Source organism: Heterocephalus glaber, unplaced genomic scaffold (genome assembly GCF_053883595.1).
Source record: "Heterocephalus glaber isolate CG9 unplaced genomic scaffold, H.glaber_assembly_v1.0 deba00001565, whole genome shotgun sequence".
NCBI lineage: Eukaryota > Metazoa > Chordata > Mammalia > Rodentia > Bathyergidae > Heterocephalus > Heterocephalus glaber.
In genome coordinates, this window is record NW_028258352.1 from 317,049 (window position 1) to 343,458 (window position 26,410).

The 26,410-nt window shown below is 39.8% G+C and overlaps 1 protein-coding gene across 17 annotated transcripts in view; it reads left to right on the top strand.

Annotated features, from left to right (window-relative positions):
* Window positions 1-26,410, top strand: part of LOC101705037 (cytospin-B) — a 394,241-nt gene that overhangs the window by 297,703 nt on the left and 70,128 nt on the right. For 16 of the 17 annotated variants that reach the window (XR_015443362.1, XM_087192079.1, XM_087192080.1 and 13 more), the window contains one exon: window positions 13,012-13,128. Coding sequence is in view for 16 of the 17 variants with exons in the window: in XM_087192079.1 (XP_087048205.1) it covers window positions 13,012-13,128 (117 nt within the window). In the remaining variant the exon portion in view is untranslated. Of the gene's footprint in view, window positions 1-13,011; window positions 13,129-17,560; window positions 21,671-26,410 lie in introns of those variants that run through there. The other variant, XM_087192086.1, reaches the window with a different exon arrangement.

The window sequence follows — 26,410 nt, forward strand, 5'->3', positions numbered from 1 at the left end:
AAGATGAATCTTCTAGAAGCAAATACTCAGTGGTGTTGGGTTTTGCTTTCCTTCTTTCCTACTGTGTTAAGAGTGCTCCCTCTGCATTCACCCTTCTGGAACTATGACCACACTCTTAACCACTCCAGCAAGGCAATCTTGGGCATTAAGATCAAAGTTTAAGGTTTTAGCTTCTCATGTAATGATTCGGTGTATTCATTTTTCTTAAATGACTTGCAGTACTGAGAGGGACAAAATTTTGTATTTTATGTTTTCTTTTAAGCACATCTAGAAGCAAGCTCCTTTGGAGATGCTGGGAATGTTACTGCCTTTACATTTGAGACTTCTATCAAAAAGACCATACTGGCCTGAAGCCCAGGCTCTTGATCTGTCATCTCCTTCCTGCTCACTGAGGCCTGCTACTCCCATTCTTTGCCTCCTTGACTTCCCCTGAGGTCTGCTGGTGGGAGCCCAGCCCACCACACAGCTCACAGCAATCTGTAGATAAGGCAGCACTGGTGAACAGTACTGTGAGCAATGTAGCTCTTCAACAGGGAGGGAGGGGGAAACATCTAACAAAGCATGTATCAGCTCATCTATGTAAGTGATTTATTTTACACCCATGAAAACAAAAAACATGAACATGATCAAATTGTACTACAGCACATCAACATCTCATTCATGAAAATATACCTTAAAGCTTATGACCATACACCTCAATTATTGATTTTTAAAAAAATACTTTTGTGAATAATCACAACAAAAGCAACAGCTGAAATGTATATAGGGCTTTGCAGATTGACAGTCACTGTCTTAGTTGAGGTGTGGTAAATGTGCACACATTTTTACTTGTTCAACCAGCTGTGTTGAGTTTGGAATTGTTGACACTCTTGGTGCTCAAATGGAATTAGAGACCATTTCACATGGCATTCAGGGAAAAAAATTGACGGTGTAATGTTACTGGAACAAGTATGATATTATAAATCATAGATAATTGTTCTCTATCTCTGCTGATGTCAGAACAATAAGTCTTAAAAACATGGAAAATAGGGGCCGGGGATTTAGCTCAGTGGTTCCGCCGCCTGCCTTGCAAGTGGAAGGATCCGAGTTCAATCCCCAGTACCAAACAAAAAAAACAAAAACAAAAAAAGTGTGGGCCAGGGATTTAGCTCAGTGGTTCCACCGCCTGCCTAGCAAGCACAAGGTCTCGAGTTCTATCTCCAGTACCAAAAACAAAAACAAACAAACAAAAAAAACCATGGAAAATATAGTTTTTGAATAAAAGAAAAAGATTTGATTATCTGATTAAATTTGGAGTTTTCATGATAAATTCTGATTTTAAAAGGTAGAATGCTCTTCAGTTTATAATAGCTAAAACTTGGAAACAACTCAAATACCCATCAACTGGAGACTGGATAAAGAAAATGTGGTTTTTTTATAAAATGGAGTACTACTCAGCCATAAAAAATGAGAAATTAGAGACATTTATAGCTAAGTGGATGCACATTGAGGCGATACTCTTAAGTGAAATAAATAGGACACACATGAATAAATATCCAATAGTTTCTCTGGTGTGAGAAACTGAAAGTGTAAATAAGGACTAAATGTATAATAGGTAATGTGAAATAGGAAGAAAAGGGGCAAAGGGGAAGGAAGTGGGAGGGCTAGAGGAAAGGATAGAAGGGAATGGGATTAATATGAGAAAATGGAAAAATAGGAACAAAATCTTTGTAAATAGGGAGGAATGGAGGGGTTGAAGGGAGGGCTGGGCGAGGGTGAAAAATAAGAACCAAGAAAGACTGTGTAAAGGTGCACATTTCCAATGATGAATGTCATTATATTGTATACCTAAAATGTACCATTGATTAGAATGAATAATCAATAATATAAAATAGGAAGAAAAGGTCCAAAGGGGTAGGGGTAGGGGTAGTGGGAGGGGCAGGGGAAAGGAAAGAAGGGAAAGGAAAAATGATGAGAAATGGAAAAAATGGAAATAAAGTCTTTGTAAATAGGGAAGGGTGGAGGGCATGAAGGGAGGGCTAGGAATGGGGAAAAAATAAGAACCAAGATGCATTATGTAAAGGTACAATTCCCAATGAGAAATGTAATTGTGTTGTATACCTACAATGTACCAATAAAAGAGCTTAATAAAAAAAAAAAGGTAGAATGCTCTCGAAGTAATAGGCAGTTTTGTTTACTATTTTTATCATGGCTTTGATTTTATGATATTTAAGCCTCAACCTATTATTCTTTTATAGTTATAGATCAAATTCTACTTTGAAATGGCCCAGGGCTGGTGACACATGCCTGTAGTCCTAGCTGCTCAAGATGCTACAGCATGAAGATGGCAGATTTTAAGCCAGCCTGGACAACTTAGTCCCTGTCTCAAAATTTAAGGGCTCGAGATGTACCTCAGTGGTAAAGTGCTTGCCTAGCATGCATGAGGCTATGGTTCAATCCCTCATACTTTATCCCCTCAGACAAAAAAAAACAAACAAACTCTTAAATGGAACTCAGTTAACCAGTGCACTGGACACTTTCTTGGTTTTGTGAGATAGCTTCATCACATCTTTAGATCCATTTGACCTCTCAAAATGCTTCTGAGAGGAAGGAAGGTGATGTTTCATATTGTTGTGTTTCAAAAGACAAAAATCACAACTGTAGTTTTAAGTCTTACTGGCTTTTATTCCTGATTTGTGAATCAGGATAGCCTTCATGATACAAAATAGAGTTCCTATTGCCAGGACATAGATTTTATAAGGTGGAAACAAGGAAACAACAGTGTAAACAAACTCTCAATGATTAATATGAGTGATTTCAAGTTACTATTTTGTAAGTCTAAAAGCAGAGACTTCCTTATTGTGCTGACTCAGGTAGACTGAAATCCACTTTTCAGAGAAAACTGGTACGTCTTGAAATCCTTCAAGTTTCAGTTTGATAATGGAGCATTTAACATAAATGACTCCATTTTGGTTTGGTCTGTATACAGGGGCCTAGTATAAGTGCTCAGTCCAAATCAGTGACCCCCCCATAATTTTAACAGTATTATAAATGGGACAAGATATGTGTGCATAAAATGTTCTCATATTTTGGGAAGAGAAGATTTAGCAAGTCTAAAAGCCTTTTGGTCGGGCCGGGGATTTAGCTCAGTGGTTCTGCGGCTTGCCTTGCAAGCACAAGGTCCCAAGTTCGATCCCTGGTCCCTCCCTCCCCCTACACACACAAAAAACTTTTGGCATAAAGTAAATTTGGACAAGAAGGAAGATGAGGGGGTGGGGTGGTGGAATATGGCCTGCTTGGACACATGGGTTCCTTACAATGGTAACAGTCACCTGTGCTAGGAGAGTGATGCCATCTTCCCCAGACCTTGTTTCTGGTGGTCTATAACCAACCACAGAAAGCATGGTTCTAGTTTATTTAACTCACAGAATGAAAGTCAAAGTTCTATGCTAGTGTTACCACATAATGGGTAAGTACAGTCCAGGCTCTTTTATATGAGGAGCAAAGAATTGCCAAGTGTACACCCAGAAGCAAGTGGCAAGCAGCTGCATTTATTGAACATCTCAGGAAGTTTTGCTCAGGGCAAGGGCAAATCTGTGCTGACAAAAGATATGGCACAAACAGAAAAATGGTGCCTGGGTGACAGAAAAGCAAAAGCCTGCACATATGTCATGTCAGGTAAAAGGCCGAAAACTCAAGACCAGACCAGGCCACAAGCCTTTATTGTAGGACAGTCTGCCGGGCTGTCTTTGAACAAAGGAGAGAAAAAAGCAATATGGCCAGGACAAGAAGTGCATTTTATAGAAGCAGGGGTGGAACTTGTAGGAGCTGAGGTGGGGTTGAGTGAGGTAGTGGCTAGGGACTGGAGGAGCCTGTGATGTCACTAGTTGCTAGGAGGAGAGCAAGTATTAGGTTACTCTTTTGGTGGAAGTAGGGGCATGTTGGAAAGATGGTAGCTATTATATACAGCAGCCACCCTAAATTGGAGGGAAATCTGTTAGGTGATACACAAAATCAACAACAGCAGCCCCCAATAAATCAGGCTTTCAGAATTTAAATAATATATATCTTAGCCCAGATCCCCCCTCTGAATCTCTAGGTGTGATCAACAGAAATGATTGGCAGGGTGCTCTGTGTGTGTGTCATCTTAGGGAACTTCAGCACACATGCTTGTCCCAGAATTCATTCTGATCTTAATTATATGCATGACATATAGTACATATTAACTCTTAGTAAGTGGGAGTAAGGTGAAGGTTACTGCAGTTCAGGCTAGGAGATCCAACACACATGTGCTCTCGTGTAGAGCATCATAGATCTCCTGAGTGATATTATTTTCCACCTCTCTTAGGACAACAGAAGGAGGAATAGCCATATGGTCCTATTTGAAATTAAATGGGTGGAAGGGAGTGACTTCAGCTCTATTGTCTCTTTTCTTTTTTGAAGCAAAAAATTTATTGATACATTTTAGATACACATAATGATAACATTCATCATAGAGAATGTGTACCTGTACATGTTATATCTTGCTTCTTTTTTTCCCATTTTCCCCCCTTGACCCTTCTTACCCTCCTTATTTATAAAAGCTTTGTTTCTGTTTTTGCTTTCTATTCTTTTTTCTTGTCCCTTCTTTCCTTTCCCCTTTCCCCTCCCTTATTCTCCTCACTTGGACATTATATTCCCATTTCCCAATATATTTTATACATTTTGGTTCTCACATGCCTTGGTATAGATTTTTTCTTGGTCATGGGTATTTAGAGTTCACTATGTCTCACTTATCTGTATGTCAAATTATTTTTCCCTGCTTAGGAAGTTTTCTGCCATGCTGTGAACACTTATTTTTAATGTCATTTGCACTATCTTCTGCTTTTTCATTGACTCCCATGAATCTTATGTTATTCTTTGCATCATCTAGCAGCTGTTGGATTGATTTTTCACAGTCTCTGCTATTTTTAAGAAATCTTTTTTTTATAGTTGCTAACTGCAGTTGTGTCTTTTGTATCTGATGTTCTGTTCACATTGGCTCATTCTGCTGTGTGTACGTTCAATGGAATTTTTAATCTCCTGGATATATCTATTTGAATGTGTTTCATGGATTCCATTTCTTTCCTATGTTGAATGTTCATGGTTTCCATCATTTTCCTAAACTACTCTATTTTTTAATTAGTATCTGCTCTAGAATCACTGTGTCTTTCATTATGGTTACCATCATCTGAGAAACTTTTTCTGATTTTATTTTTTCTAGAGCTTCATTCATCTGCTTTGTTACTTCCACTGTTGCTACTTCACAGAGTCCGAGTGTGTGGGTTTCAAATTGTTTCACCTCATTGCCCCCTCGGTTTGCCTTTGGTGAGCTGGAAGTTTGGGGTTGCATCTTGCTTAATTATCTTCTCATTTTCTGTTTGTTTTTCTTTTTTCTGATTTTTTTGGGGGGGTTAGTTTAATTCCTGGGTCAATGCTTATAAATTGCTTATGGCAAATACTTTAGTGCTAGTATTTAGAGCCCTTAGGAAATGACTACGTCTCAGAGATGTGTTCTAGGTGTAGCTGGCTTTTGGGTTTTGAGTCTATTGCAATGTCCAACCTCTTCAATTTATTGGGAATGAGAAGTTGCTGCCTATTTGTCCTAGCCTCTGGTTCTTTGGCACTGGCCTATAGTATTGATTATGACCCTTAGGCAGTCTCAGTCTTAGTTTACTAGGAAGAACAATGATTAGAACAAAAGTAGTACAATCAGCAATAAGAGTAACATCAAACACAGCCTAGAAAATAACAAAGTGTGGTAACTATTAATTTGCCACCTTTAAATGTATGAACTAGATTTGTGGTTATATAACCATAAAATAAACCAGAAAATTGTGTACAGTAAATATGCTCTCAGTATGGCAATTTTATTCTCAGGGTAGAAAAAAAATTTTAATTAATTTTATTGGTACATTTTAGGTATACAATATAATGACATTCATCATTGGAAATTTGTACCTTTACATAATATATCTTGGTTCTTATTTTATCCCCATTCCCCTGCTCTCCCTATTTACAAAGACTTTGTTTCCATTTTTTCCTTTCCTCATATTAATTCCATTCCCTTCTTTCCTGTCCCCAGCCCTTCCCAATTCCCCTTCCCCTTTGGACCTTTTCATCCTATTTCACATTATCTGTTATACATTTTGATCCTTATTTACACTTTCAATTTCCCACACCAGAGAAACTATTTGGTATTAACACATGTGTGTCCTATTTATTTCACTTAAGAGTATTGCTTCAATGTGCATCCATTTAGCTATAAATGTCTCTAATTTCTGATTCTTTATGGCTGAGTAGTACTCCATTAAAAAAAAACACTTTTTCTTTATCCAGTCTCCAGTTGATGGGCCACTGGGCTGTTTCCAAGTTTTAGCTGTTACAAACTGTGCCACTGTGAACATGGGTGCACATATATCGCTCTGGTATGATTCTTTTAATTCTTTCGGGAAGTTAACCAGCAGGGGAATAGCTGGGTCAAATGGGACCTCTAGCCCTAGTTTTTTGAGGTATCTCCATACTGATTTCCACAGTGGTTGCAACAGTCTACACTCCCACCAACATTGGAGCAGGGTTCCTTTTTCCCCACTGCCCTGCCAGCATTTGTTATTGGTTGATTTCATGATAGCAGCCATTCTTTTTGGGGTGAGGCAGAATCTCAGCATTGTTTACATTTGCATCTTTTGAATGACCAGTGATGTTGAACATTTTTTCATATCTTTATTTGCTATTTCTACTTCTTTGTCTAAGAAATGACTGTTCATTTTAGATGCCCATTTCTGGATTGGGTCTTTAAATTTGGGAGGTCTAATTTTTTTTCAGTTCTTTATATATTCTAGATAGTAGACCTTTGTCTGAGGAACAGCTGGTAAAAAATTTTTTCCACATTGTGGGTTGTCTCTTCACCCTGTTTGTGTTTTATCTTGCTGTGCAGAAGCTTTTGAATAAGAAGACATCCTGGGCCAGGGATTTAGCTCAGTAGTGCCACTGCCTGCCTCACAAGTGCAAGGTCCTGAGTTCCATGCCTAGTACCAAAAAAAAAAACCAGAAGAGATCCCACTTGTTGATTCTTTGTGCTATTTCACGTGCAACTGAGGTTTTGTTCATGAAATCTTTTCCTACACGAATGACTTCAAGAATTCTACCTAACCTCTCTTCTAGTTAGTTTAGTGTTTCTGTTTTAATATTTAGGTCTTTAATCCATCTCAATTTTATTTTAGTGCATGGTGAGAGATATAGGTCTAGTTTTAATCTTTGGCAACTTGAACCCAATTTTTCCAGCACTATTTATTAAAGAGGCTCTCTTTCCTTTAGTGAGGATGTTTGGCTCCTTTGTGAAAGAAGAAGTGGCTGAGTATGTCAGTAGTTCTTTCTGGATCTTTTAATCTGTTCCGTTGGTCCTCAGGTCTGTTTCTTTGTCAGTACCATGCTGTTTTATCACAGTAGCTTTGTAGTATAGTTTCACATTGGGGATTGTCTAGTTGATCTATTTGTGACAGTGGGGTATTGAGGTCCCCTACTACTATTGTATTAGTGCATATATGACTTTTCATGTCTGTTAGTATTTGTTTTATATAGTTGGGTGCACTATTGTTTGGTGCATGTATATTTATGATTGTCATCTCTTCCTCTTGTATTGTTCCCTTTACAAAGAAGGATGTAGTGTCCTTTGTCTCCCTTAGTGTTGATTTGAAATCCACTTGATCTACAAAGAGGATAACTACTCCTGCATTTTTTTGGATTCCTGTCACATGGAGTATTGTTTTCCTCCCTTTAACTTTCAGGCTATGAGTTTCTTTTTGAATTAAGTGTGTTTCTTGTATGCAGCATATTGTTGGATCTTGCTTCTTGACCCATTCTGCTAGTCTATTTCTTTTGATTGTTGAATTGAGACCTTTAACACTAATGGCTATAACTGATATGTATTGACTTATCATTGTCATGACTTTTTCTTTTTGTTAGATTTTCCCCCTTTGTGTTTAATTTCTTGTCATGCTCAATGGATTCATTCTGCTGGGCTTCCTGTGGTTGTGATCCTCATTGTCTTTTCCTAGGATATTGTCTAAAATTTTTTGTAGTGCTGGTTTGGTATTCATGAAGTTCTTAAAGTGCTCTTTGTCATGAAAGTATCTTATTTCTGCATCAATTTTGAAAGATAGTTTTGCAGGGTACATCAATCTGGGTTGGAGGCTCTTTTTCTTTAGGGCTTGGAATACATCACTCCAAGCTCTTCTTGCCTTGAGGGTTTGCATTGAGAAGTCTGCTGTGATTCTGATGGACTTTCCTTTGTATGTGATTTGTTTCTTTTCTCTAACTGCTTGTAGAACTTTGTTTTCTGTTGGGTTTCTGGAATCTTAACAATTATATGCCTGTGTGTAGATTTTTTTTGATGAAGGCTAGTTGGAGTCCTATATGCCTCACTTATCTGTATTTCAAGTTCTTTTCCCCTGCTTGGGAAGTTTTCTGCCGTCACATCTGTGAACAGTTTTTTTATGTCATCTGCACTCTCTCCTATTTCTCCATTGACTCTGATCAGTCTTATGTTATTCTTCTTTGCATTATCTAGCAGTTGCTGGATTGATTTCTCTTGGTCCCTTACAATTTTAGAGCAGTTTTTCTTTTCCTGGTCACTAATTGCAATCTTATCTTCTATATCTGAAATTCTGTCTCACATGGGCTCATTCTGCTGCATAAATTGTCAATGGAGTTTTTAATCTCCTGGAAATTTGTTTGCATGTGTTTTATGGATTCCATTTGTTTTGTATTTTGGGATTCCATCATGTTCCTCAGCTCTATTTTTTTATCTGTGTCCTCTCTAGATTTATTAAGCATGTCTTGCACTATGGCGACAATCCCTGCTGTTATCTGAGCAATTATTTCTGATTTCATTTTTTCCAGATCCTCTTTTGTTGCCAATTGAGGGAGTCCATGTGGTTGAGTATCAGAGTGTTCCATCTCATTTCCCTTTGTGGTTGCTTTAGGTGATCTGGGAGTCTGGTTTTGAGATTGTTTAAGTTTCTTCTCATTTCAACAGGAGGGAGGTGCTGCTGGAGCTCACGCAGCTCACCTCCTTGGTGCTGGGCGTGGCTCTGCTCCTTGGTACTGAGGGCGGTGATACGGCGGCCTAAAAGGCTCACTTCCTCGGCGTTGGCGGTAGCTCTGCTCCTCAGTGCTGGGGCCAATGGTATGACGGCCCAAAAGGCTCACCTTCTCAGCCCTGGGGATGGTTTTGCTCCTCAGTGCTCAGGGCAGTGGTATGGTGGCCTTCAAGGCATGTTTCTGCTGTCACTGGTAGACTAAGGGGGCAGACAGAGTCCAGGTCTTTATTGATTAATCCTAACAAGCCAGCCATAGATTTACAATGAGGTAGTGGATAATCCCAGCAAGCTTCCATCTTTTGTTCTGAAGCTTAGGCTTTTTTCTGGCTGTGAGGCTAGAACCCATTTTGTTCAGCCTCCAACACACTGTGTGGCTCCTACTGGCTTGAACTTGTCTCCTTGACCTCCTGAGTTCAACTTGAACTCAGTTCCGACTCACCTAGATGGAGTATGCCCACAGCTGCTCTGAGTTCCAGGCTCAGTTGGCCTCTCTCCAAGATGGCTACTGGCCAATCACTCTCTCTTGGGGGACGTCTGGACCCAAATAACTCAACAACCACTGGAGCCTGCTGTGTCCACTTCTCCATTCCTCTGGTGCATTTCTCCGTGGAGGCCTCTGGGATCGCCAGTAGTTCGAGCTGCCTTTCCCATGCAGTAAGTCTGGGTTCAGGGAGAGAGCACTGCTTGCCACCTCCTTCTTCATTGAAGTCTCTCTCTTTGCCCTCCCTGTGGGCTTCAATTCTTGCTTTAGATACTTCCTGGGTCCTGGGAACCCACTTCCCTCTTCCTCTTCCTCACGTTGCTATATTCCAGCATCTGGACCCCAAATCTCGGAGAGGCTGTTTCTCTGCTCAGCTCTATTGTTTCTACCTGTACTACTTGGATCTCTGAAATCTTTTCTCTCTCATCTCAGCCTTCTTGTTCACTCTTCCCTAGATGCAGGGCTGTTTCCATACTGCAAGTGGTGTTGAATTCTATGCTTGTGTTATCCTCCCTTGTACCCTGCACTTGTGCCTCCTTTCTTCCTTGGGTGGCAATATCTCACAGCAAACATAGTGTGTGTGCTTTGAAGTCACCCAGAACTGATGTTCCAGTCCTGACCCCCTACACTAGCAGTATTTCTTTTTGTTGCAGTTCTCTTTACCTATAAAATGGTTTAAAGTTCTAAGAATTAAGTGATAAAATGCACCATGACAGACACATCAGAGACACTCAACAGGTGTCAGTGATCTTACCATCACCCCCATTTTTGAAGCTTGAGTCTTACAGGACTAATACATATGGGACTTTCATCTTGATCACTGAACATTCAACTTCCTACTTAAAGATATAGCCTTTTGTTGGAAATAAGATTATAGATGTTGATGTTGCCTTGCAAAAGGAACACTTATAGGCATGCTGCTGTGCTTGGCCCAACTGACTCAGATGCCATAGTTGTCATCATAGACAATACACAAGAATAGGTGACTTTGAAAATAAAGCCTGGGTTTTACTCCTCCACATCGCATTCATGTGAGAGATGGGTTTAAAGATGAGAGCTCAAACAACTTGTGTGTGGCAAAGAAAGGAAAGAAGGGAATTAGATTTAGTATGTACTGAAATGCTGTACATTCTGCAAGGCTGGCTTTCTTCTTTCCCCTGTGTTTCTCTTCCCAGGGTTTGATTAAGTGAGCTAGATAGGTCATGTCCTCTCACCTATTTCTGTCTTCTGCTTTTTAAAATATACAAACCCCTTCAGAAACTGTAAAATCAAAGGGTGTCTTTTCTCTAAAGCAGTATCCAGGCCTCATGAGCTGCTGAACCCAAAAGGGTTTTGAAGCTAAAAATCCAAATAAGTAGCTTCCCAGGGGTCCTAGCTATTATAGAGTTCACTTGAAAACCAAAAGGGAGTCCCCTACAACAAGGGCTTTATCAGGCTTATATATAATATGGATGCTTAGCAGTTATCACCATTCAGTAGTGCTTCAGTTATGTTGACCAGAATGAAGAGGCGTTTTTACGGTGCTGTGTTGCTTTCAGCCAGATATCCCTCTTTGAATGAATGTAAATGCAAAGTAGACTCAAGAACGTATCTGACAGCCTGTGTTTTGGGGGGAATCTCTGGGCCTCATGAGGATCATCCTGGACTCTGGCTAGAAGCCAGAAGAGGTTTTATAGAAGGGTGAGGATGTGGGTTCCTGGGGTCTCTGCCATTCAGGTAAGCCATATGTGTGACATGTGTACCATCTCTGTCAGCCTCAAATTCTTCATCTGTCAAATGAAGTGTTTGACCAACTTCATTGCTAAGGGCTAGCCTAGCTTGAACTAATATTGGGGGGGGGGGGATCTAGATTAAAAACCCAAATTAAATCATAGGCAGTTTACTCTCAAAACTAGGAAGCTAAGGAAGCTTCCCAGAAAATATTATACTGTATTTTATTATATATATTTTCACCTATGCATATTCTCCAAAATTTCTGTTATACACACTTTGAGATGAATTCCATAATCTCCTTTCCCTATTCCAACTTGACTTCATGCCATGTTTGGCTTCTCCCTTCCTCTCCTTTTGAGGTGCAAATCGGTTCTGATAGAAACACTCTAAACACCCTCTCTAGGACAGTCAGAGAGCTGACCAGCTGTAGTATTGGTTTTGGTCATTTGGGCAGAGGGAGGAAGGAGCTGTCAGCATTCATCCCATCAGAAGGAGCCAACAGCCATCATCCTTCATCTTTCCAGGCTTTCTTGGTTTCCCTTTCCCCAGGACAAAACATTCTGAGGAGGAGGAGGGCCTCCATTCCCCCCTCAAACCCCAGCACCTATGAGGAGATTGCAAAAAGGAGACCTGTCCAATTTCTCTTATTTCCCCAAAACTGCTCAGAATAGACTTATAGTCCACACAGTGGTCATTGGACCTCACTACTACAATCATGCAGGCCCCTCTCACATGCTGTTATAGTACATTTGAGCAACCACTGCATTAAAAGCCACTTATGCATGAAAAGCATTCACAGGCCTTGGAACTTGACAGTGAATCTAGGGCAAGCTTTGTGAATACAGGGAAAGAAATGCTATAAGGGTAAGCAGGGAAGGTCTGAGGATCTTAGAGAAAGAGGTCCTGTGGAGCCTCCAGCTGGCCTAAGGACCTGCCTGGGTGTCTCTTTAAAGTTACATTGTAGCTTCTTTATGACTGCATACTAAGCAGCCTCCAGGAGCCCCACCTATCCCAAAGGAGGAGCCCAAACAGGTTTGGTGTGCTAACAGAGAGACTGTTGAGCATAAAAGATTCTCTCTTCCTCCTAAGGAGCCTTTCCAGTTGAGGGAGAGAGTCTAGAAGCAGAAGCAAGTATGAGGGAATTAATGCTCTTATTCAATCTTAGTCTACTTCTTGATTAGATTCTACATGATGATGATGGTGGTGGTGATGACAGTGGTAAAGTTGATGATGATTTTTCCTTGGCCAGTTGAATCTGAGGAATGCTGGGATATGCAGAGCTAATTAGTGGGGTTAATTTGAAATGAGATATCTCAATCTTTAGTGAGTCATCCAGGGAGGGGTCGGACAGGAATTTCCTACTGTTTTGGGTGCTGACACCTTTCTTCATGCTACCCTATGCATATTTGAACAATACCAGGCTATTCCTGGTACCAAAATTAAATGTACTCCCAGCAGATTTGGGTAGTTTATTCATGTAACTCGTGTTGCCTTATCGAAAGCCCTTAAATAGAGAGAGAGAGAGGGATGGATGCCTGTCACCCGGGGTTTTAGCTCAGTGGTGCCTGTGCCTGCCTTGCAAGTGCAAGCTCCTGAGTTCAATACCCGGGACCAAAAAAAAAATTGCTCTCAATAGATGCCTGTCTAAACACAATCTGCTTTGTATTCTATGATATTGCACAATTTGGGGATTTAATACCACTTTTTCTCTCCCCACAGAACATTGACATCACCAATTTCAGCAGTAGTTGGAGTGATGGCCTGGCCTTCTGTGCTCTGCTCCACACCTACCTGCCTGCCCACATCCCGTACCAGGAATTGAACAGTCAGGAAAAAGTAAGTTACAGCTGTCTTGGTTCTTCTCTAGAAATGCAAGGGAAATTCCTAATTCTGTTGATACATCCCAATAGGGGTGGCATTTATAGAGCTGGAATAGACTTTAGGCTATTGATACCAGCATGATAACTCCTGACTGTGTGACTGCACCACGAGGTCCCATCTTCAGTAAATACTTCTCAGCTTCCCTTCTCAATACATATTCCTAGTTACCTAGGATAAGTTGTTTGTTTTGCTTTGTTTTGTTTTGTTTGAGGCAGTGTCTCGCTTTGTAGTTCAGGCTGGCCCTGAACTCACTATGTAGCCCAGCCTGGAACTCTCGGTGATCCTCCTGCCTCAATCTCGTTGTTACCTAGGAAAACACAGTGAAGGCCAGTTTACAGTGGCCACTAAGAAGTTCTTGTCACCCATTTTCCAGAGAAATCCCTAAAGGAATCTGATCTTCATGGTTTCAAACCTTAGCCAGGTTTTTCAAAGTCAATTCCAGGGCTTGGGAGTACAGCTCAGTTAAGAGTGTTTGCCTAGCATACATAAGGCCTGAGTTTGATTCCCCAGTGCTACAAAAATAAAAAATAAAACAAAGTCTATTCCAAATAACCAGCAAATACCATCAAAATGATTCCCTGCTCAAATATGGAAACTGCATATCACATTTTTAGTTGTGTATTAAAGACTTCAGGATGTTCAACATTAAAGAAATGTATGTGACTTTGTTTAATGCAGTGTATATCATATCCACAAAATCTTCAGATTTGTTTCAGTTTTACTGTAATCACCCATAACAAAGTTGGCAGGCTGATGTGGTGGTGCACACCTATAATCCCAGCACTCTAGGAGGTGAGGCAGGAGGATCACAACTTTTAGCCTAGCCTGGGCAATTTAGCAAGACCATGTCTCAAAATAAAAAATAAAAATAGGACTGGGGATGTAGCTTAGTGCAAAGGCCCTGGGTTCAGTCCCCAGCACCACCAAAAATAAAGGTTGTCAAACTTCCTTTAGGGGCCAAATAGTTGACTTTCTGAGTCAGTTGGTCTCTGACACAAATACACAACTCTACTATCAAGCTAAAGTGTCTGTGGACTATATGTAAATGAGTGGGCCTGGCTGTGTTCCAATAAAATTTTATTTATAAACACAAGATGTGGGCCAGATTTGGTCTGTGGGCAGTAGTTTGCCAACTCCTGACTATAACATCCTACAAAGTCATATTCCACAGAGTAAGCTTTGGGAAGTACTGTGCTGGGCCCTGTACTCATCTACTCAACAATTTCTTGCCAACCATGGTACCTAGGCAACACTGAGCAACACAGACATGTTCTCCATGCCTTTATGTGGTAAGACAGACAATAAACATGTGAAGTAATTTATAGCAAGTAAAATTATAAATAATTATGAGTCAAGAGAGAAACAGTTCTGTGAGAGTTGAGTAGTAGGGATCTTATGTATTTATTTATACAGTACTGAAGATGGAACCAAGGATCTTGCCTATGATGGGCAGGCTTTCTACCACTGAACTACACCCCCAGCTCCCAGTGATCCCAGTTAGACCAGGAGACTGAGATGACCTTTCCGAGGCAGTTGCACTCAAGCTGCCATCTGAAGAATGAGTGTGAAGGAGGCAGCCGTGCAAAGCACTAATGATGCTTTCCAAGCCAAAAGAGCAACAGGAGCAAGGAAATACTGGGTGCTGGCAAGGACATGGAGGAAAGAGGGGACTAGGTTCTGGTGGGAAGGGAAGAGTAGACTGTGATGCCAGGGGACAGGTAGAGTGGGCCATGCCCTTTAGAGCTCCCTTCTGAGGATGGCTCTGATAAGAAGTTTACATTCTGCTTTATGCACGGTTTTAAACAGTGGAGAGTTATGATTCATATTTATAAAAAAGCTCTCTGACTTTATGTGAAAAAGAAATTGGAAGGGAAACAAAAATGAAGGGGAGCTCTGAGTTAGGAGGCCATTGCAAAAGTAATTTGGAAAGCTCAGAGTCTTTAGCTTCACCCATTAACTGGGAATAGAGTGGTAGCAGTAGGAAAGATTCATAAGAGTTTAAAATATGTCTTGGATACAAGAGTCACCTTGACTTAGCAACAGGTTGGTTATAGGAGGGAGAAGAGGAAGGAGTCAAAGACCACTTTCAGGTGTCTGATTTGACAGGACCATTTTCAAGGATAGAAAAGGCAAAGAGAAGTTTAATAGTTCTGTTTTGATTATCCCATATCAAGATTTAAATAAAGTCATTACCATTGTTATTAAATAATAAAGAGAATGACGTGGCAATGATAATAAATGAACAAAATGATTTAAATTTTTAAGATGTTAAGGTTCTTCAGAGAAGCATAACCATTGGGTGTTTGTAGGGGGTAGAAGGGAGGTAAGATTTTAAGGACTTGGCTTGACGATTATAGAAGCTGGGAAGTCCAAAATCTGTAGGGCACTCTGGCAGGTTGGAGACTCAGGGAAAAGTTGATAGTTCAAGTCTGCATGCCATCTATTGGCAGATTTCCCTCTTTTTGGAAGAAGTTAATCTCTCTCTATGAAGGTCTTTGACTGATTGGATTAGACCCACTCACATCATGGAGGGTCATCATCTGCTTTACCTAGAATTCACTGATTTAAATCTTAATCTCATCTTTTAAAAACCTGTTGCAGAAATAACTAAAATAATGTTTGGAAAAAAAAATAATGTTTGGCCAAATGTCTGGATACCATGTATAGACAAGTTGACACATAAAATTAACCACCACAGAGTGTATTACATTTTAAAGCACGTATATTTTGGGTGCTTTGCAATCTATGAAGCAGTCTGGAGAGGATTATTAAACATTTTAAGGAAAAAAGTTGTGTTTCAAATCATGTTAAGTCTGAAATATATGAAATAAATGCAGGTGGTGATGTCAGAAAGAAAACTGGATAGCAAGTCTGGAGTTCAGATGAGAGATCCAAGCTGAAAGTATAGATCAGGAAGTCATCAATGACAGATGAGTGCTGCATAATGGAACTTCCTGAGATGATGGGAATGTTCTGTCTGCATTGTCCAATATGGTGGCCACAGCCTCATGAAAAATAAAGCACATGAAATGTAGCTAGCATGACTGAAGAACTGAAATTTTTATTTTAATTCATTTCAATTTAAATAAGCACAGTTTATGAGTGGCTACCCTTTTGGGTGGGGCACATATAGATGATACTTAAATTTATGTGACTGAAGATCACTCAGTGTCTATAACCCAAGAGAAGTGATATGGTCAGTTTATGTTGCTATAACAAAATATCTGAGCCTAGGTACTTCATAAAGAAAAACAGATTTATTTAGCTGTCAGTTTTAAAGGCTGAAAGTCCAAGATCATGCAGCCCCATCGGCTTGGACCCTGGTGAGGAACTCATAGGGGATGGCGTGTATACAGAAAATTACAAGGCCATCAGAGTCAAGAGCCAGCCTTGCTAGCTCTTTTTATAATTCACTCTTGCAGGAACTAGTCAAGTCCCCAAGAACTATATTAATCTCTTACAAGGATGATAGCCCAGTGACCTAATTACCTTCCACTGGGCCTCATGTCTTAAAGGTTCCATCACCTCAGCACCACCACACTGGGGGCTGAGCTTCCAACACAGGAACATTTGAAGGACAAACTCAAATCATACCAAAACCATCCAGATAGAACCAAGGAATAAGCCTTGAGGACTCTGGAGTTTGTGGTCTAGGTAGAAGAGGATGACCTAGCAGAAAGAACTAGGAGGGAGCAGCCAGAGAGTAGAACTGAGATCACAAGGTGTCACAGAGGCCAAGAGCAGAGCACAGGATCTGATAGCCTCACAGGCAAAGCCCTAATCTGACCATGATCTAGGCATCGGTCCCCTCCCCACCCTGTTGACTTTTCAGACCTTGCCTTTCCCATGAGATGTTACAAAGATAATTGAGGAAATAGTGGCTATAAAATAATGAGGAGACCTTCCTAAAACTGGGAAGTGTAAGTTTAAATGCTCATACACATTGTCTAAAACCCCATGTCTTTCCAGCAGATCTGGCTTCTTTATCTTCTAATCAGTATCTGTTGAAAAATAATGGATCTGCAAGTGTTTGTTATCATGCTTTGAATCATGAACATTGCTTTCTAATGACTGAAACCTCTTTTCTCATTTTTCAATACTACGGATTGAACCCAAGACATTTTCACTGAGTTATATCCTCAGCCCATTTTTATTTTGTGACAGGGTCTTACTAAGTCATTAAATTGCCCAGGCTAGGCTCAAACTTCCAGGCCTTTTGCCTTAGCCTCCCAGAGCTCTTGAATTACAGGCATGTTTGAAAACTCTTTGTTTCATTCTGAATCCTTCTGGATTCCCACATTCAGACACCAACTGTCCTCCTGTAGATATGAAAATGTGCAGCAGGGCAGGCAGGCATCACATTGTCCTCCTTTTGTTGTCCTTACAGATCAGAGGAGAGGCTTCTGTTTTCTACATGTTGAGGTTAAATTCTTTTGCCCAAATCTATCATACTGTCATCACCAAGCACCTGAGTCCAGTGGTCTGTGACATCACAAGAGATAGCCTCAGATACCTGGAATGTTGGATTTCAAGATCTACTTGGCTTCACAGCTTCCCTGTCAAATGGAGTTGGATTTGTGTCCTAGCACCTAGGACTCTGTTTGTTAGTTACCACCGCACCACTCCCTGAAGGAACATCTGGCTTCCTGTTTCCTTAATCCCCTGTCCTGGCTACACGCTTGGTTGAGTGACAATGGCTGCAGCATTGACATTTCGTGACTGCCAGGTTATGATGAACAGGCCCCAGGGGTGAGAGAGACCAGACCCATTAGAGTTATGGATAAGGGTTTTCACAGTAGTGTGTCAACACAAGCAAATCGATACAGAATAAAGCTGAGAACATGTGTGTAACCTAATAGCAGAGTGATCTTACTAGAAGAGAAAGAGTACATGAAGGAGAAGCTTCCCAAAGGAGGCATATTTGGAGTTGGATTTCAAAGGAAACAAGCTGATTTGAATGAAATGCACACCTTAGTTCTCATTAGGATGAATAAGCACTGTCTACCCCTGGCCTGCAGCCTTGTTCTGGTTAACCTTAGTGTTTGATTTTTATTTGTCTTTTGAGGGCCTTTTTGGTGTATAGACATCAGAAAGGGCACCAAGAAAGTCCTATAATATTTGTAAGAATCTATTAAAATTGAAACCTCAAAATTTCATCATATGGGGCTAGAGGTGTAGCTCGGTTGTAGTGCACATGCTTATCGTGTACAAGGCCCTAGGTTCAACTCCCAGCACCAAAATAGCTAATTAAAAATAAAAGAAAAAGTATATAACATAGTTGTTGATAGTCCAGAAAGTTCAGAAATCATAATGAAATGAAGTAATGTGAGAGAATTTCTGGAACTGGCACCCTTTCTTCTGTTAGTTTTGAATGAGGTGTCCTGTCAGCACAACCTCTACTGGCAAGGCTGGCAACAGAGTCCTGCCATGAGTTGAGGACTTAGACTCTCCTGGAACTGGAAGGTCCCACACTTGACACTGAACACGTGCAGGAATTTGTTTCAGTGATAATGGAAGTTAAAACTGAAGAAACAGCACAAATTTAAGAAGAGAAAGGAAGGAAGGGGCTTTAGCTTAGGGAGGAGATTAGCTGAAAACAGTGCAGGTCTAACAGATCAGACTGGTCCATAACAAAAAAATGGACTAGCTCTTATGGCTTCCCTGGGGTGGGCTAGAGACTGATAATTTTCCATTGGATAATGAGTATGGCCTCATGTTTCCTCCTAAAACATGATATGGATCAGTGGTCATTGTCACCCTTGGAGACATCCTGGCATAACACACACACACACTATTACAGTCCACCTGATTGTTACAGTAAGAGTAGAGAAAAGCACATTCCATACATTGCTAGCAAGGCAGGGTGGGGAAAAAGATGTCTCTGCCTTCAGTGGGTAACAGCTCATGGATTAGGACCCAAGAATCCTCATGTCTCCTGCCCCATGAGGTTACCTGTTCCATTTCAGACTTGCATCTTCTTCCCACACAGGGCAGCAGGCAGTGGACAGCCTTATACCACTGTGCGCCTGTGTGGGCAGAGATGCAGGGAAGTTCACACCTGCAGGGAGGTGAGGCCTCTGAGCCTCTCTGAAGGACATGCCCTTTTCTCACAACAGCAACTGCTGCCTCCCATCAGGCCTCTGCACAGTGGTTTTGTCACCAGATGGATTCTGAAGAGGTCCCCACAAAGAGAAGAATGGGGACCTCAACTCTACCCACCCACAGGGTAGGTTGTAGTTTCACTGACTTAGGTCACAGAAAAAAATTACAGGACACACCATTGAAAAGTATTAGAAAGATTTATTAGACACAAATAAAGAAGTACACACTCAAAACGGAGTACAGGCCCACAAAAGAGATCCATTATGGCCCAGAGCTAGGAGTTTTTATCTGGTCTTGGGGATATCCCCAGATAGATAATCCAGGATGTGTATTCCTACTGTCTTCTCAGGTTACCCATTTGGTAGGCTAGATTAGAATCCAAACCATTTGCATGTGTTTGATATAGAGATATATTGCACACTTAATATGCTGCTTCCTTGAGAATGGAGTTCTGTGGAAGAGCAATTTATAGGCAGAAAGCATGGGCCCAATTTACAGGCTTGTATTTTTAATAGCCTTAGGAAAAAAAGGTTTTTTCTGGAATGAGATTCCTGAAAGGAAAAACAGCTTGCAACCTTGGGTAATTTTGTGTCATGAAGCTGCAGATTTCCTTAAAAGTACAACTTTAAAAATTACAATTTTTTTTTGGTACCAGGAATCAAACTCAGGACCTTGCACTTGTGAGGCAGGCGTGGTGCCACTGAGCTAAATCCTCAGCCCTACAATTTTCTTTATTTCCTTTCTGCCTACCATTGTTTCTTTTCTCCTACTTCAGCCATGACAGTGTTCTGGTGAAAGGGCATTAGGGTCATGACACCTGGTCACTTGTGTCTGCTGTTGCCAAAATGAGTAAAAGTCATTTTTTTGAACCCAGAAACCACTTCTATCTACCACATTCCATGTTTTGCTATTTGAGAGCATTTTGGAGCAATTTCCAGCCTAGGCTATTTCTTCTGTGTTTAATATCTACTTAGAAAACATAGTTATATTTGAATCACACTAGAGGAAATTGATTGAATTCTGTATAAAACTTTTAACTTACAGATCCCTTCTCATTAGACCTTACTAGTCATAAAAGAATACAAATTAAAACAATAAAATACTGTTTAACCTGACACATTTGACAGACTTTTGGAAATCATAATATTTATGTAGGTAAGAGTACAAGAAAAATGGATACTAATTACACTATTTCTGGAACTGAAAATTGGTGTTAACTCGTTTTTTTTTTTTAGACAGGGTCTCACTATGTATTTCAGGCTGCCCTTCAGCTTACTGTGTAGCCCAGACTGGCCTCAAACTCAGCATGATCCTTCTGCCTCAGCCTCCTAAGTACTGGGATTGCAGACATACACCATCATGCGGGCTGGTATTAACATTTTAGAAAGCAATTTGGCTTTTTCCAAAGCCATAAAAATGTATCTTGACTCCTGGAGTAATGCTAGCCTAAAAACTGCTTGTAGTTCCCCTCCCTTTAACCAAAATGGACTTTAGAATAAGAACAAGGCCTCATTAGCACCAAAATGGGAGATTGCTGCCACTAGTATGGGCTACATTGAAGGAAGCCTGGGGAATAGCTGGGTCAAATGGGACCTCTAGCCCTAGTTCTTTGAGGTATCTCCATACTGATTTCCACAGTGGTTGTACCAGTCTGCACTCCCACCAACAATGGAGAAGGGTTCCTTTCTCCCCACACCTTTGCCAGCATTTGTTATTGGTTGATTTCTTGATAGCAGCCATTCTTTCTGGGGTGAGATGGAATTTCAGTGTTGTTTTCATCTCAGGCACCTCATCTTTGACAAAGGAGCCAACCACCCTCATTGGAGGAAAGATAGCCTATTTAATAAATGGTGTTGGAAAAACTGGATTTCAACCTTCCAAAGATTAAAACTAGACCCATACCTATCACCATGCACTAAACTAAGATCGAAGTGGATTAAAGATCTAAATATTGAGACAGAAACACTAAACTTGCTGGAAGATAAGTTAGGTAGAACTCTTGAAGACATTGGCATAGGAAAAGACTTTATGAACAAAACCTCAGTAGCATGGGAACTAGCACAAAGAATCAACAACTGGGATCTCATCTTATTAAAAGGCTTCTGCACTGCAAGAGAAACCACCATCAGAGCTAAGAGACAACCTACAATGTGGGAAAAAATTTTTAGCAGGTGTCCCTTAGACAGAGGACTACTATCTAGAATATATAAAGAACTGAAAAAATCAGACCCCCCCAAATTCAAAGACCCAGTTCAAAAATGGGCATCTGAAATGAACAGACATTTCTCAGACAAAGAAGTAAAAGCAGCAAATAAATATATGAAACAATGTTCAACATCATTGGTCATTCGAGACATGCAGATGAAAACAACACTGAGATTCCACCTCACCCCAGAAAGAATGGCTGCTATCAAGAAATCAACCAATAACAAATGCTGGCAGAGGTGTGGGGAGAAAGGAACCCTTCTCCATTGTTGGTGGGAGTGCAGACTGGTACAACCACTGTGGAAATCAGTATGGAGATACCTCAAAGAACTAGGGCTAGAGGTCCCATTTGACCCACCTATTCCCCTGCTGGGTATCTTCCCAAAAGAATTAAAAGAATCATACCACAGTGATGCATGTGTACCCATGTTTATAGCAGCACAGTTTGTAATAGCTAAAGCTTGGAAACAACCCAAGTGCCCATCAACTGGAGACTGAATAAAGATGTGGTTTTTTTATAAAATGGAGTACTACTCAGCCATAAAGAACGAGAAACTAGAAACATTTATAGCTAAATGGATGCATCTTGAGGCCATACTCAAGTGAAATAAATAGGACACACGTGAAAATACCAAATAGTTTCTCTAGTGTGAGAAACGGAAAGTGTAAATAAGGATTAAAATGATTAAAATGAATAATTGATAATTTGAAATAGGAAGAAAAGGTCCAAAGGGGTAGGGGTGTTGGGAGGGGAAGGGGAAAGGAAAGAAGGGAAAGGAAAAATTATGAGAAAAGAAAAAAAATGGAAATGAAATCTATGTAAATAGGGAGGGGTGGAGGGGGTGAAGGGCGCACAGGTAATGGGGAAAAAAATAAGAACCAAGATACATCATGTACAGGTACAAGCACCCAATGATAAATGTAAACATATTGTATACCTAAAATGTACCAATAAAAGAATTAAAAAAAAAAAAAGATGAGGTGGCTTAGTATGTCTGGAGTTGTTTCTGCGTCTTCTAATCTATTCCACTGATCCTTGGGTCTGCTTCTTTGCCAATACCATGCTGTTTTTATCACAGCTTTGTAGTATAGTTTCAAGTTGGGGATTATGATACCCACAGCCATGTCTCTGTTACCTAGAATTGCTTTTGGTATTCTAGGTCTCTTTTGGTTCCAAATGAATTTTTGGATTGTTTTCTCTAGTTCTATGAAGTATATTGTTGGAATTTTAATCGGCATTGCATTAAATCTATATAATAGTTTTGGAAGTATGGCCATTTTCACTATATTGGTTCTTCCTACCCTTGTACAGGGAATGTCTTTCCATTTTCTTGTATCTTCCTCGATCTCCTTTTTCAGAGTGCTGTAGTTTTCAGTGTAGAGGTCTTTTGCTTCCTTTGTTAGATTGATTCCTAGTTATTTCATTTTTTTGGATGCTATTGTAAAAGGAATTGTTTTCCTAATTTCTCTTTCAGTGAGTCTGTTATTTGTGTATAAGAAGGCTATTGTTTTTTGAGTGTTGACCTTATATCCAGCTACTCTACTGAATCTGTCAATTAAGTCTAGAAGTCTTTTGGCCGAGTTTTTTGGGTCTTCTGTGTAAAGTATCATATCATCAGCAAATAATGACAGTTTAACTTCTTCCTTTCCTATCTTTATTCCTTTTATTTCTTTCTCTTTTCTAATTGCTGTGCCTAATGTTTCCAGAACTATATTCAACAGAAGTGGTGATAGTGGGCATCCTTGTTCCTGATTTTAGCGTGAAAGTTTTCAGTTTTTGACCATTTAGTATGATGTTGGCTCTTGGTTTTTCATAGATAGCCTTAATCAGGTTGAGTTAAAGACCTTCTATTCCAATTTTCTGTAGGGTTTTTATCATGAATTGGTGTTGGATTTTGTTGAATGCCTTTTCTGCATCTATTGAGATGATCATATGGTTTTTATCCTTGACTCTGTTAATATAGTGTATTACATTTATTAATTTATGAATGTTGAACCATCCTTGCATCCCTGGGTTGTTTTTGTTTTTTGGTACTGGGGATTGAACTTGGGTCCTTGCGCTTGCGCAGCAGGCGGCGAAACCACTGAGCTAAATCCCCAGCCGTATCCCTGGGATAAATCTGACTTGGTCAGGATGTATGATCTTCTTGATGACCTCTGTATTCTGTTTGCCAGTATCTTGTTGAGGATTTTTGCACCTATGTTCATTAGGAAGATTGGCCTGTAGTTCTCTTTTTCGGTTGAGTCTTTTCCTGGTTTTGGAATCTAAGTAACACTTGCTTCCAGCAATGCATTTGGAAGCCTTGCTTCCCTTTCAATTTCCTTGATGAGTTTAAAGAGTAATGGTGATAGTTCTTCTTTAAATGTCTTGTAGAATTCAACAGTGAAGCCATCAGGGCCTGGGCTTTTCTTTGTTGGTAAATTTTTTATTACATTTTCAATTGCATTCATTGTAATTGCGGTGTTTAGAATTTCTATATCTACTTCATTTAACTTTGGCAATTTGTATGTATCTAGGAATCTGTCCGTTTCTTCTGTGTTGTCCATTTTATTAGAGTACAAGTTCTCGAAGTAGGTATTGATGATCCTCTGGATTTCTGCTGGGTCTGTTGTGACTTCACCTTTTTCGTTCTTAATTGCATGGATTTGAGCCTTTTCTTTCCTTTTTTTGATAAGGTGGGCTAAAGGTTTATTGATTTTATTTATTCTTTTGAAAAACCAACTCTTTGATTCATTGATTTTTTTTGTATCGTTCTCTTAGTCTCCATTTCATTGATTTCTGCTCTGATCTTTATAATTTCCTCTCTTGTATGAGCTTTGGGTTTGTTATGCTCTTCTTTTTCTAGAGCTTGAGGTTCTGCATTAGGTTATTTATTTGAGTTCTCTCTGTTTTCCTAATATGGGCATTCACTGCTATGAATTTCCATCATAGAACTGCTTTTATTGTGTCCCATACCTTCCTGTATGTTGTACTGGCATTATCATTTACTTGTAGAAACTGTCTAATTTCTACCTTAATTTCCTCTGTGACCCATTGGTTGTTCAGGAGGGTGTTATTCAATTTCCACATGTTTGTGGTTGTTTTCTGGTTTCTTATGTTATTGACCTCCAATTTTATTGCACTATGGTCTGATAATATACAGGGAGTAACTTCAGTTCTTTTATATTTACTTAGACATGTCTTATGAGCTAGCATATGGTCTATTTTGGAGAATGACCCTTGTACAGCCAAAAAGAATGTGTATTCTAATTTTGTGGGGTGGAACTCTCTGTAAACATCTATTAAGTCCATTTGTTCAATAGCTTGGTTCAGTTCTAGTATTTCATTGTTAATTTTTTGTCTAGATGATCTATTTGTGATAGTGGAGTATTGAGGGTCCCCCACTACAATTGTATTAGTGCTTATTTGATTTTTCATGTCCATTAATATTTGTTTTGTATAGTTTTGAGCATTCGTATTTGCTGCATATATATTTATGATTGTCATCTCTTCCTCATCTACTGTTCCCTTCACAAGGATATAGTGACCATCTTTGTCTCTCTTAATTACTTTTGGTTTGAAATCTACTTTGTCTGCAAATAAGATTGCTACCCCTGCTTTTTTCTGGTTTCCTGTCACATGGAGAACTGTTTTCCATCCTTTTACTTTCAGTCTATGAATTTTTTTTTGAGTTAGGTGTGTTCTTGTATGGAGAATATTGCTGGATTTTGCTTCTTAATCCATTCTGTCAGACTGTTTCTTTTGATTGGTGAATTGAGGCCATTAACATTGACAGTTATAATTGATAGATATTGACTCATCCTTGTCATAATGTTTTACTATTGTTGGCTCTTTTATTTCTTATTTTTCCCCCCTTTCCCTTTAGTTTCTCACCTTGCCTGGTGGCTTCCCTCTGTTGGGCCTCATGGAGTTGTGACCTTCATTGTCTTTTTCTGGGATATTGCTTAGAATCATTTGGAGTGCTGCTTTGGTGTTCATGAAATTTCTCAGGTGTTCTTTGTCAAGGAAGTATCTAATTTCCCCATAGATTTTGAAAGATAACTTTGCAGGATAGAACAGTCTAGGTTGGAAGTTATTTTCTTTTAGGGCTTGAAACATTTCACTCCAGGCTCTCCTTGATTTGAGGGTTTGTGTTGAGAAATCAGCCGTGATTCTGATGGACTTTCCTTTGTAGGTGATTTGTTTCTTTTCTCTAACTGCCTGTAGGATTTTGTTCTTCTGTTGCATTTCTGGGATCTTGACTATTATATGTCTAGGTGTAGATTTTTTTTGATCATGGCTAGTTGGAGTTCTGTATGCCTCACTTATCTGTATGTCCAATTCTACACCTCTGGGACATTTTCTGCTATTACTTCTGTGAACAGTTTTTTGTTGTTGTTTTTTGTAACCGGGGATCAAACTTGGGTCCTTGCGCTTGCACAGCAGGCGGCGAAACCACTGAGCTAAATCCCCGGCCCGTGAACAGTTTTTTTATGTCAATTGTACTTTCTCCTATTTTTTCATAGACTCCTATCAGTCTTATGTTATTCTTCTTTGCATCATCTAGCAGCTGCTGGATTGGTTTCTCATGGTCCCTTACTATTTTTAAGAAATCTCTGTTTTCATGGTCACTAACCACAATCTTGTCTTCTATATCTGATATTCTATCTTCAGATTCCCTTAATCTACTGTGCTTGCTTTCATGGAGTTTTTAATCTCCTGAATATCTGTTTGAATCTGTTACATGGATTCCATTTCTTTCTTATGTTGGGTGACCATAGTTTTCATTTCTTTCTTATGCTGGGCATTCATGGCTTCCAGCATGTTTCCAAGCTCATCTATTTTTTTTATCTTTTTCTATTCTAGAGCCTCTAATCATGTCTTTCACTCTGCTTATCATCTCTGTAGTTATCTGGGAGATTTGCTTTGAATTTTTCTAAAGCCTCATTC